A 13,126-nucleotide genomic window follows, 5' to 3' on the forward strand; every position below is an offset into this window, starting at 1 on the left:
AACTCCATTGGTGGAACCACTATCAGTGACAAACTAACATGGCTAAGCAACAGCAGTAGTATCTTCACACTTGCTTTTGACTCTGCTCAGTGTTTTACCACACCTCATCTTTTTTTTCTGTGAAATGCTGAGAAAGATTTGAAGAGGAAAAAAATTCTCTTGTTTTCCTAAACCTAAGGTGATCCTATTTGCCAGCGAGAATGCACCAAGGTGTGTAACTAGTGCATTCATTCATTGCATTCATTCCTTCACTCCTTGTCTGTCCTGGTCTTAGGTTACAAGAGCTGTGAGATGCCCCAAATTAAAAGCATTTAATTCATGAATGAATTTACAGGCATTCTGATGCTTGAAGTGGAATCAACAGATCTACTTTCAATTTCTGAGAAAATGCACTGTGGAACTTCAGCAATTCTTTTATACTCAAGTAAATCTTAGACTCTCTGCACCATTCACTATAGCCAGTTCAGCACTCAGGCAGCCACCTAATCTAACACAGGAGGGCTGTAATAGGTAGTGACTCCAGCTGGTTTTACACACAGCCCAGAAGCCTGAGCACTCACCTGGAACATGGCTTTTATTAGCCAGCAACCCACTTGGTTTCATATCTGCATGTTTTGTGGTTTAGAAGTGTGCTTTACCCATTTGCCTATAAGCCCTGGATAGTTTATATTGACTTTATTGGAGTCAGGATCAAGATTAATTAAGCCAAAGGATAATTATTAATTGATATGAAAATCTGATCAATAAAACACTGGAATTAATGAATCTTGATATTGACTAAAAGCACAACAAAGGAACTGCTATGATAAACATAAACATTGTGAGCATTTGCTGCATCCCTCAGACCAAGTGAAAAGCTGGAGGAGGTTGAACCATTATCTGATTTAGAAGCCAAGCACTTTCTCCCTTCTTCACGTTCTGTTCCCTCAAGACACAGCAGGAGAAAAAAAATCTTTTTATGTGAAATAAGCTGCAGTCACCACTTCCATCCTTTGTGGGACTGTCAAGAAAGCTGCCTTGATCCATTTCAATTAAACATTTCACACTTGGTTTATAGAGGCCAGCCACAGCAAGGTTAATTTACCAAACTGTGCTCCATGCTGTGTCAAGGCTGAACCTCACCCAATCATTTTCTCCACCTGAATAACAGAGTGCATTTTTTTCTAATGTTGTGAAAATATCCTTGTGCAAAAGTGATCTTAGTATGAAATTACAGACTACAACAACATTTAATGTATAAAGAGTGGGTATTTTGAGACATCATAGCAATAAAAAGGAAGAAAATACAACCAACGCAAGCAACTCTCATATAGCAAGCTTCAGATATACTAGTTGTGTTCAATCTGTTTTTAAGAGCAAACAGCCTGGCACTTTAAATTGTGAAGCTTGACAGAGATAGTACTTGGAAGAAGCCTTGAATTCTCCCAGAGCCACAGTCCTTGACTTTGACCTTGAAGTGTTAGGATTAGCACTTTTGCAGAGGAAATAAGAAGCAAATTTCCTGCCAGCTTTGCTGCCAGATTGAAGGTATTTCAAGACAGGGACTTCACTGCCTGTCTTTAGAAGCCCCTCACGAAAAATACTCCCTCTTCTTCTTGTTCCACAGCAGGAAAAAACTAGAAATATAAGAACTGTAAACTGACTAGAAATTACAGCCCTCTTCCATATCAATCTCATGGTGTTTTTGCTTTTTAGTATAACAGTAGCAGTAGTAATAATAATATAATAATTAAAAAGAAATCCATAAGCAGTCAGTCCTCTTTCTCCATATAATTATATGGGCAGCCATAAATGCTGTCAGAATCTAAATCCATGAACAGTGCTATTGTTCTGTAATTCAAGCAGGCTGTTTCCCTAACCCTCCCATCAGACACCGTGTGTACCTTGTACTCCTGGATGACTCCATTTTGGTGATCCGGAGGGGGAGGATCCCAGGAGATGCTGATGCTGGTGCTGTTGTGATTCCCAACTGTCAGGACAGTGACAGACTGAGGAGGAGCACTTGGAGCTACACCAAGGAGAGGGAGCAAACAGAAGTAAGGCATTAATCCATTTGCTAGGGCACACATTTTGCTGAAGCAGTGCAAGAACAGACAGCATAGAAAACTCACACTCCCTGCAGGTCTAGGGATGCACTTTTCTCAGGCTGTTGAATGTTGAAAAATGCCCTTCTGAAGAGAAGCACAGGGCTGAATGACAATGTAGAATTTGTGGCAATAGAGAATCAATACAAATCACTCCTCATTTATATTTAGCATTTTTTTAAGTTTCCCCAGAATGTTCTCACATTTACCTTTGTTTTCCATAATATGCATGAATAACTATGGATATTTCAACTAAGTCACATGTGAGGCTGCTTCACCTAGCCTGAAAACTGTTTTGGTTCTTCTATTTTTACATGGTCTAATAATGATGTGAGCAGCCAACATTTAATGACCCTTTTTTGTTTGCTGTCCAGGAAGAAAATACCAGGTTTAAACACAGAACTTGCAGCTCCAAACTGGAAAAGGGTTAAAATGTTCATGGCTTTACATCAAATACCAGTGAATAGAGCAGGTGCTAAGTTAGGTCACATATATATTTATGTCCTTCTCTGCCCCTAGGCAAATTGCTTTCTCTTCAGAGTCCTGTTCAGTTCAAGCATTCACAGCTGTTTGGCTGGTCACTGAACACCAAGGCCAATTCTACAAGACAACTGCTTGCCAGCCCTGCTTGTTGTCTAGAAGCATGAAAAAAAATTAAAAATCAGTTATTAGTGACCAGAGCTGTGCTGGCAAAGCCCCTCTTGCAGCTACACCAGCAGCAGGGTGCTTCTGCTGGCTCAGGACACACTGCTTGGGAAGTGATGCGAGAGCTCTGCTATGGAAAAGTCTCTTCTGTGAGCATTTGCTCTATCCAAACTGGGCTCTTCCAGCCTGGCTGTGGCTGTCATGGCAGAGGACTGTCAATATGATCCTGCTCAGCCACCTAAAACTTCCTGCAGCCCCCCCTCATCCTTCCCTTGCTCCCAGGCAAGCATTGAAACTCCACCACAGTGGCGAGCTCAGCCACCGAGGTCGACTGTATTATATTAAGGTATAGCCCCTGGGGGGAAAAGCTGATGGATAGCAGCTGCTTGGAACTGGTCCTAGAATTTATTTATTCCATCTCTCCCAGTCCAGCTACCCAGTCTTCAACAAAACTAATAGAAAGAGGCCAGAAAAGTGTGAACTCATAAAGCAAGCATAGAGTGATACCTCTCCAGGACAATTTTCCAGTTCACAGGAGCCTGTTGCTTAGACACTTTCTGCTCTAGGGAGGGGTCTTTGTGTTTAATAAATACTTATGGAATTTGTCTTCCATATATTTTTTCATTGCTTTTAAACTGATATGAAAACATTTCATATGAAATACGAAAGCAGATTTTGAAAACTTATGGTAGAGATCATACCTGAACCTAAAATATTTATCACTCTCCTGCCTCAACTTCAAACATAGATAACAATGTGGTTTGGGGCATCTCACATCATGTGTCAAGGCTCTCTGACTCGAGCCCCCTGCTCAGAGTGACTTCTTCACTGCTAAACTTAATGGCTACAGAACTCCACTCTTATCTTTAACAGATATCCCTGAGTCCATGCCCATCCTTGGACCACACTTCTCAGAAAAGCCAAGAGCCCCTGGCATCTCTGTATTAAAGCCTGGCAAGTTTAACACAAATAAGCACAGCTATAGATATCAGAAAGGCTCAAGTCTCCCGAGTCAGTTCAGTTATTCCTGCTGTTCTCCACACCCTCTTTGAGGCTGGCTGTGTTCCCACATCAGAACCTCCTCAGCACTTGACCTGGCACAGGCTCATGGAGCCGAGATCAAATCTTTACCCTGATAATCCCGAAAAATTGGAGAGCTCTGCTGCAAGGATCACACAACTTCAGACTAGGGTATCAGAGGTGAGGACAAGGAACCATACAAGATTACAGCAGGAAAAAAAAAATTAGATGGAAAATGAAACACACATTACAGTCCTGGGAGGCTTCACATTTCGACAAGTACATTTTCAGATGCTGGATCAGCTGCAAAGCTAATAGTGCTGGGTAGAGTCCTTGTGACCTTGCCTGATGCACAGAAACAGTGAACTGGAGGGAAGAAATGGAGCTGTACTGTGGACAATTTGACTCTCAGCCAGCTTGAGTGAAGCGTGGAAAGGTGGCCTTGGGCTACTCCTTGCAATCGTGAAAAGCATAAAATTGGTGAAATAAGTAGTGGCATTGTGTATTTTATGGCAAGGGAAATAATTTGCCACACAGTAAAAAATTAACGTTTTAAAAGTCTTCAAGTTATTCAGTAACAACAAAACCGTGAAAAAATGTATGTGTGTGATATTAATTAGAATATTTTATGTGAAAATAATGATCATAAAAATGGCCAAGCTTAACACTGCATATTTCATTTTTGGTTTTAAGTACAATGAAACTTGCTCAAACATATTTAATTTCATTACCGAAACAAAAAGGGCATTCAGAAATACAATGTCTTATATTCACATACCTGGGGGGAGAAGGGAGTGTGAATGCAAAAGAAATGTAAAATGAATACCATACTCTATTTTTTTTTAAAAGTTACTGTATTCATGTGTCTTTTCATTTAAACTGCATGAACACTCTAGTTAATATTCTACCAGTGTGTGTTGGTGGTTTTGAGGTTTTTTGAGGACATAGGATAAATTTGAAGCAAAATTAAAATTGCAGCTAATGAATGTAGCTGTGGAAATATCATTTTAAGTGCTGCACTGAGGTGAGGAGAAACTGACAGAGAGCAGCTGATAAAAGCTAAGGAGACTTCCCTTCCTGTCATATTTTTGTGGTGACAAACAAGAGGCAGGACAAGTACTACTCCACAATGTTATTCCAAAGGAGATTTAACAGTGCATGCAACTGGGAAAAAAAAAAAATCTGTCTCTGGAGAAAGTATGATAGAAATAGTGAAAATTATAAAACAAAATCTTTGCTTTAGCTCCCACTGTATGCATTGTACACATGTTTGTATGTACCAGTTCAGCCTCCTGTCTCTGATAATATCACTCTGTAAGCTGGCACTGTGATATAAATTAAGCCACTCGTCTGACACTGCTGCAGTTATTAAATAGATCACATTGAAAAATAACATTTTTAAAACCGTTTTCTCATTTCCCTTGCTGCTGGCTTGTGGGGAACACCTTGCCTGCTTCTTGACAGGTCAATTATTCCAGTGCTCAGCTTCTTCTCACAGATATGAAAGAACCAAAATCGCTTCTCATCTTTTCCAGAGGCAGCCAAACAGAATTCCATTTGTTACCTTCACAAGGCCAAAAAGGCAGGAGATGGATGGATACTGAACTGTGACAAATGTCTGATCTACAGGAAAAGTCTAACTGCAGCAAAATTGATTTTTAAAGGTAGGCCTGAGAAGTAACATTGCATGTAAAATCCAGTCCAGCAGAAAGTTGCCACTACCTCTTGGTAGTGCCTTTACCTTCACCAGGGATATTTGCTTTGCTCTCGCAGAAAAACTTCCAACACTCGTATCACTTTTCCAAATTACGTTCTAAAAACAGTATAGCTGACATTTTTCAAAAGTCAAGGCTAAAAAAAGCTAATTTTCAAAATGGAATCACAGGCAAGACAGCACCTTTAAATAGACTGCCATCCTTCTTCAGTGGAAGGGAAGCAAACCACCGTCATTAAACATTTAGTCGATACTATTTTTGAAATACATGAACACCAATATAATTACAAAGATAATATGAGGAATTAAAGGAAATATCTGCAAAACTGCATCTACTGAATGTCTTAATTTTCTCATGGAAGTACCTAATTTTATCACCCAAGGAAGAATTTTTTTACAGGAGCTGACATTTTTCTGGTGATACTATTACAGGTCCTATACCACGTTTTTTGAGAGGAGATACTTGTAAACAGACTCCTTGAAGGTTATATTAATCCACAAAGCAGATCCTAGGCTGTGAGCTATATGTATCTGCAGGCAGGAATATTTTTTTAAAATCTTCACTATGTGGAAAGCTATTTCCACATGAACAAAGTATCCTTTAAGGTAGGAAATTACCTGACAGACTCTGCTGGGAGCTAAGGTTTATAAAAGAGAATGTCATTCCTCAAGTATTTTATAGAGATAGACAGGAGGTATAAGACCTTCTCTCTTTTTCAGTAGTTCTTAATTTACCTTTAGCAAGAGACAGTTAGATGAACTAAATAAACACCAAGAATCAATTGAAATTGGAAATGAGGAAAATCTGCTAGTGAGAGGACAAGATCCTACATTTTAACCCCAGAGAAGAAACTTTACCTGTAGAAATTTTTAAAAAATATTCATTTTTAATTAAAAAAACTGTTCCGAGTGCTGCAAACATATTCTTCACCAACTGATTTACGCTTTTTAGTTTGAATAAAGAACTGAGAACCATAAAATCCCAAATTCCAAATCAGACTTGAAAACTGCCTTCCTGCAAGCTCTTCTACATGTTGCAGGACACTGAATTTCCTCATCCATAAAGTGCAAAGTGCAAACAAGTTATCTTCAGTTTTACTTACTTGTTGGATAATAATCATAACAAATCAAAGAGAAAAGTGAGTAATAAGTATGTCTGTTCTAGAATTAAAGAGTACTTGGCAATCAGCACTAAATTAAACCTCAGGAGACTACTGTAAATGATTAAGATGCACTTTCAATAGGAAGGAAAGAGTGCACTCAAAACCCATTGAGACTATATGAACATTTCAAAACTTCACCAGTATTTCTTTCTCTTGCTTTAAAAAAAATTTAAAAATCAGTGACACAGAGAGAAGATGAACCCTCACTGTTAGGACCATCCTACTTTTACGGGAGAGATTCTCCAGGCAAAGACTTGCATTACATAGGTAGAAAGGTGGGTTTCTGACAGCAAATGCTTAAAATTACTTACATCTCACCCCAATGTCTTTACTTTTCAACAAAAACCCAGCAGCCCTGGAGTGCACATGCTTTAGCAAAACTATATACAAGGCTATATGCTATGGATATAAAAGCTTGAGCATTTCAGAAGTATAAACTTCACTCTGTCTGAATCCTGACTGATTCAGAGAGGCTTGAAAGGTGCTCAGGGGAATCCTCTGCAGTACTGAACGGAGCAGTTTCATGAACACTGCTAACAGAAACTGTGAAGTGGTGTGCCCTTGAGACTGGAGTTTCTCCAGACTAGTTAAATGCATGTCCTTCACTACTCCCCATTTCCCAACCAACTGTTCATCTACATTATTACCCCTGCAGAAAGATGTGCTTAGTATCAAACACTCATCTTGCATTTATTTTATTTTCAAAGTGCAGATCAAAGTCTTTTATTGCAGCAGCAGTGGTGACAAAAGAATGGCTACAGCGCACACTTTTTGGAAGACCAAAAGCCTCCTGTTCCTTAGAAGAGTGTATCAGCTAGAAGAATATAAGACTAGAATATAAGGCTTTCTCAGTGAGTATTTACAGCACAAAGCGGAATGTTATGTCAAATTTTAATGAGTGTAACAAACAGAAATCATGTGGAGGAAACAGATGAACACACGCACACATAGAATAGCCTCCAGCATCAGCTACGAAAGCTCATTGCTCCTCTGCCCCTTTCACCAACCTTCCTCTGTGGTACGAGCAGACTTGGATTCGCTGTCCATTCCCTGGAACTCATTGAAGTAAGGGCGGACCTTGATCTCATAGGTGACCCCCTTTTTGAGGCTGACCAGGACAGCGCTGCGCTCGGTGGGCACTTTGACCTCCAGGCTCTGCCAGGGCGCCGGGGCGGGCAGCCCTGAGGTCTGCCGGTATAGCACCCGGTAACCCTGGATGAACTGGGACTGCCTGTCCACCTGGAATGACAGCAAACAATGCATCAGTAAACACATCAAGGTAAAACAAACAAACAAATCTGCGTAAAGAGAAAACAAAATGATTGCTTAGAATAATTCTGCCCTCATCAGGAAGAGAAAATTCACAGTTGTGATGCTGAATTTAATAATCTAACTACCTTCTTGTAAGTCACTGTTGATCAATTGTCTGCAAAGAGCATGCCTCACATTACTGGTTATAGAATATTTCTTTCTGTTTTGCTTTCTCCAGCTCTATATATCATGACAAATACCACCTTAAGCCATAAAAGGGCCCCCATCCCTGCAATAAATCATGAAAAGAAAACTTTGGCATAAGGCTTGCTGCATGTAAACTTACTAAGCACATCTTGGCTACTGATGTGCTGAAATAGGAGAAGAAAAGAAAAACAAATTCTTTTCAGAAAAGGACAAGTCTTTGAATACACAGTACATGCTTACAATTAGTCCACTACTTGGCTCACAGCTCATGAAATGCACAGCAAATTAAAATAAACATAAGACAGATGTAGAGAAAACAACTTCCAAAGCCATGTGCTGTTTCTTGTGTTCACAGCCTGAGCAGCCCCTTTGCATCCTGGGGTTGTGATGCTCTCTGGCCATCAGATGGAGATGGAATGTTGGTTTTGGTTTATGTTTTATTTGTTGCTAGGCAAGCAGAATACAAGATTGGACCATGGAAGTTTAACAATTTCATCCTATAAATAGGATTTTTATTTGAAGAAAAATTTTATATGTGTTTTATCTTGGAGAGGTTGCATGCATCTATTTATCTTCCAAAAAAAACCCCAAAACCAAGGCATTATGATTCTTGCACAAATTTTTCCTGGAAAAAAAAAACTGCCTAAAACCCCAAAACCGATTTGATTGCTAAAAGTAAACCAAACCCAGCTGCTTCTGTAGCTGCCAAATAAGGAGCAAAGAAAGTGCAGCACAAATAACAAGACTATACAGCTGGCTGTTTGGTAATTCTGAGTTATAACTAAGACTCAACAAGTAGGATATTTCTGATGTTTTTGTAAATTTGCCTGCTCAAAGATATTCTGGAATTAGAGAAACATTTGTTTGACTTCTCTTAAGAATAAATGAATTTAAGGCTGAAAACACAAACCACGCTCTATTACACTCCTCCTATAATCTTGTTACAGTTTATTGAGGCATTCAGAGGGGACACAGATTCTTAGACATTAAAAAGCAAGGCAAGCAAGAAGAAAGCTTTATTTATGAAAGCAAGGCAGAAATGTCTTTCATCAAAACTGTCACTGTTAAAAACCTTGCAACATATGTTACAACAACATTAAGCTTGCATTTTATAAACTTCTCTGCATTCACTTTAAGTGAATTTATGCACTGAAAGAGGGATATAACTCACAATAATAGCTTGTTAATACCGAAAGAATCAAGCTGTGTTTTTAAGAAGAACATTAAGCAGCTGTTTCCAGATGAAGGGAGTCTGTAAATCAGAGTAAACTGTTTTTATCCATGTTTGACTTTGATTAAGTAAATCATAAAGACTTTATGAACCTCACGTTTACTACAAAATTCAGCAAAAATAATATTCATCCATTTTGTAGTACAGATTTTTAACCTAAATTACAATATAAAGTTATGATGTTTAATAATCAAACCCTGAGTTGATTCTTGCCTTACTTCTGAGTTAGAAGCTACTCTGAAAGGTGGCATAACTTTGTTAGAACTTTCCATTTTGTCTTTGCTCTATTTTTAAGCTCTACTGACTGCTGCCTAGTGGAGACAACTGAAAATTCAGAACTGACTTGACTGAACAGCAGCATTGTGTTGCTACAACACAGTATGGAAAGTGTTTTTGTACAGCATGGCACAAACACAAATCCACCCCCCAACTCACTGAGAAGAGCTGGACTCCTAGAGAACATCTGAAGAATACAAATTTTCAGTCCCTCATAGTTTTTTATCTACTTCCATATAAATTGTCCATACACATCTTTCCCTCCTTCTAAGATCTTCACTTGAAAGACTAAACAATAGAAGGAATATGAAAGCAGAATGCAGCAGTAGTAGTAGAAGGCTATCACATTTATGGGTGCTATAAACTAGCTTGATTTGGAGCTTGCTTCAGTTTCACAAAGCTTTCAATTAGTAGCTTGATTACAGCAGGGCAGAGTAATCAGCCCAGATATCAGATTATTGTCAGTGATTTAATCATTCAGAGTCTGGGAGGATATTACAAAAGAAAATATTATGCATTTTTAATGTTTTCTACAAACATCCAGTCACATTCAGTATCAAGAAGACGACACAAAGCTATCTCTCATGCCCAATTAAAGCTAGTCTGAATGAACAGGGCCCTCTGTAAGGTCAAAATGTTGGGAAACAACTCAAGAGGGCACTTCACTTACTGAGAAAGGTGGATTTTTTGTTTTGTTCAGGGTTTTTAAACTAATGAAAAAAAATTACTCTTGGATAATTAAATGGATTAACCAGAAATATTTGTGAGGGGTAGGACAGGTATATTTCACATATACACAAACACACACACGTGCATATATATTTGTATGTCTACCTACAGTTGCACACACAGTTACATATAACACAAAGTGACTGTGACTGCACAATTTTCTCCATTTCCGTGGTAATGATGTGTCATGCCACGGGCAGACTACTAAAAATATCCTTACATGCTTAGCATTAAAGACATTAATTCAGATATGCAACTCCAAGTTTGGTACACATTCACACACAGGCAGAGCTGCAGAAACATGCACTCTGGCTTTATGAAAGGATAAAGAATGTAAATGGTTGCCACTTCCTTACACAAATTACTCAGCATGATTTCAGCAATTGCAGGAATTCTCTGTGTTGAATACTGGGATCAGAGAGTATTTCTAGTCAGTGATATCAGCTAAAAAAATCTGTAACAGTGGCCGACAGAAAGACGCATTTGCTCCCTCAAAGGACATGGCAGAACATGCAGATGCTCCTTAAAAGGCAGGAGAGGGCAGTTCCTGGGTAGGTGGAGCTCAGCACTGATCTAATGTGGTCTACAAGCAGAATTGGTTCTGTGTGTTCCTTCTCATCCCTTTTTATGATGAGTCTGTGGTGCAGGAGGCATCTACAAAACCATTTCTGCAGACCAGGAAGCTCATTTTCCCTGCACATGCCACAGCTGAACACAAGATGGGTTCAATGCTTATCAGGTTGTTAAAAGGATGGCAAGAAACTCAGAATGCAGCTTATGCTGCAGATACAAGCTCCTTTCAGGGAAACCTGCTAATCTGCACCCTAAACACATTTTGCAATATGCTCTGTAGTATGCAAATTTCTGTCCCAAAATATCCTAAGAAATCCTCTGCTCCCACAGCAATACCTACAGCAATTCTCCAGCTGGGCAGAGTAGCTTGCACTCTGTGCTGAGCTCCCTGGCAAGGACTCACAGGAGTCCCTGGAAATTCAAACTGCACTAGCAGTTATGTGTCCTACAGGAACAAGGCAAATGGGGACAATAATCTGGAAGACTGTCTAAAGGACGTAGCTCTTGAAACTTCCAGTGAAGTACATTCATTTAAAATTTACATCAAATTAAAAAACAGAGGTAAATAAGTTATCCTTCTGCCTGGCAGCCTCTTAGAAGGCAGTAAGGACTTCAAAGCAGCAATATTTTTGCCATGTTGAATAACTGATTTTTGATTCCTGCTTGTGCCTCAGGGCTTCTTTATAATGCTCGGGAACATTTCATATTTGGTCACTAATGAAACTTTCAGTTTAATGCCCACTGAGGCTAGAAGTGCTGACCCATAGCTGAGGTCAGCTAAAAACGCTCTTGGAGTACAGAATATGCTCTTGCAATGTGAAATGTTTTAATAAAAGTAAAAATAAATCATGCCCAAGGCTTAAAATCAGATGTTTGATAACAGTGGGCATATCTGCCTCCACAAGTCTCTTCAGCAATAACTATCTCTGCACCTCACCTCTGTATGTGTAAAGTTGGGATAATGACACATTTTTATCATTGTGATGTTAAATTCAGTATTATTTGTGAAGCATACAAATGTTACGGTTGAGAGCATGACAGATAAGCAAGCATGTGAGACAAAATAATAATTTTTTATTCAATGCAAGGTTTCAATGGTATGAATTTAATAAGACCTGGCACCACACAGAGAATAAAGAAGATAAAAAGAAATGTTTAATAGCTCCATGAAGAAGAGATCCTCTATGTGACCAGATAATTACAGCTATATTTTAATATCTATACACAAGAGGAATAAATTTAAGCGGCAATGAAAACCTAACTTTTGACATTCCTCTTCTTACATTTTAACACTGACATTGTAAGTCTGACCTTCTTTTCAAAATAAGTGTGTATATGTCTGTGCATATTTTTAAATTGCAACACAGCCACAGGGAACCATTTCTGAAAATTCAAACTCAAATTTGAAAGAAATAAAGAGAAAGCAAAACCAAAACAATCTCATAAAGGAGGGAAGAAAGTGGTGTTAATTTGCTCTGAGTCAGGATGCCAGAAAGACAGTAACCAAGGACATTCCTTGGCATTCACCCTTTGAACTGCATAAAGCCAGCACAAAGAGTCTTATGACTCTCATGGCACTTCTGTCCTTTTGTATGATAGCTACTTTATCTATCCATTTCATGTTAATAGTGTGGACTTTATTCTCTGGATAGAGTGTTTTTTTTTCCTAGAGACTATGGTTAATTAATTGGTTTTGTTCTGGTTGCTGGATAGTTTCCAATTAGCTGCTTCAGAGATCTTTCTTTGTGTCTTTCTTCCCCTGGGCAATTCCAAAATGCCTCTGCACTGAGGTCTGTGTGCTTGTCAGGTGGCACAGGGTCACTGCTTTGAGGGATCTTCCCAATAAGCTGCTTCCCAATCTGTAGCATTTCCAACAATTTGTCTTTACCATTTCTTCACTCTACTTATTCAGTAGGGGCACCAGGAAATTCTTTTAGAGGAATATATGTCACATACATACATATACACATACAAACACACACATATATATATACATACTTACATATATATATATAAAATATATAATGACATTGGTTACATGGTATAAAACTGAATTCTGTTTATATTGGAGATTCCTTTTGCAGTATATGCTAAAGCATGGGCCAGCCTGTGAACCTGTATTTCTGACAGATGTCACACCCAAAAGAGGACTTGAAGGAGCACTACATGGATGTGATCCAGGTTTACAATTACTCTCTGCTAACATCCAACATTTCTACTACTGATCCATCTG

At 38.8% G+C, this 13,126-nt stretch overlaps 1 protein-coding gene across 6 annotated transcripts in view; it reads right to left on the reverse strand.

Moving 5' to 3' along the window:
* The window catches only part of ROBO2 (roundabout guidance receptor 2), a 445,348-nt gene that overhangs the window by 66,649 nt on the left and 365,573 nt on the right, over positions 1-13,126 (reverse strand). For all 6 annotated transcript variants that reach the window (XM_083855698.1, XM_083855697.1, XM_083855695.1 and 3 more), the window contains 2 exons: positions 7,634-7,865; positions 1,884-2,008 (listed from right to left, as the gene is read on the reverse strand). In XM_083855698.1, the coding sequence (XP_083711824.1) occupies positions 1,884-2,008; positions 7,634-7,865 (357 nt within the window). The remainder of the gene's footprint in view (positions 1-1,883; positions 2,009-7,633; positions 7,866-13,126) is intronic.

The sequence above is a fragment of the Zosterops lateralis genome, assembly GCF_965231275.1.
Source record: "Zosterops lateralis genome assembly, chromosome: 2".
Classification (NCBI taxonomy): Eukaryota; Metazoa; Chordata; class Aves; order Passeriformes; family Zosteropidae; genus Zosterops; species Zosterops lateralis.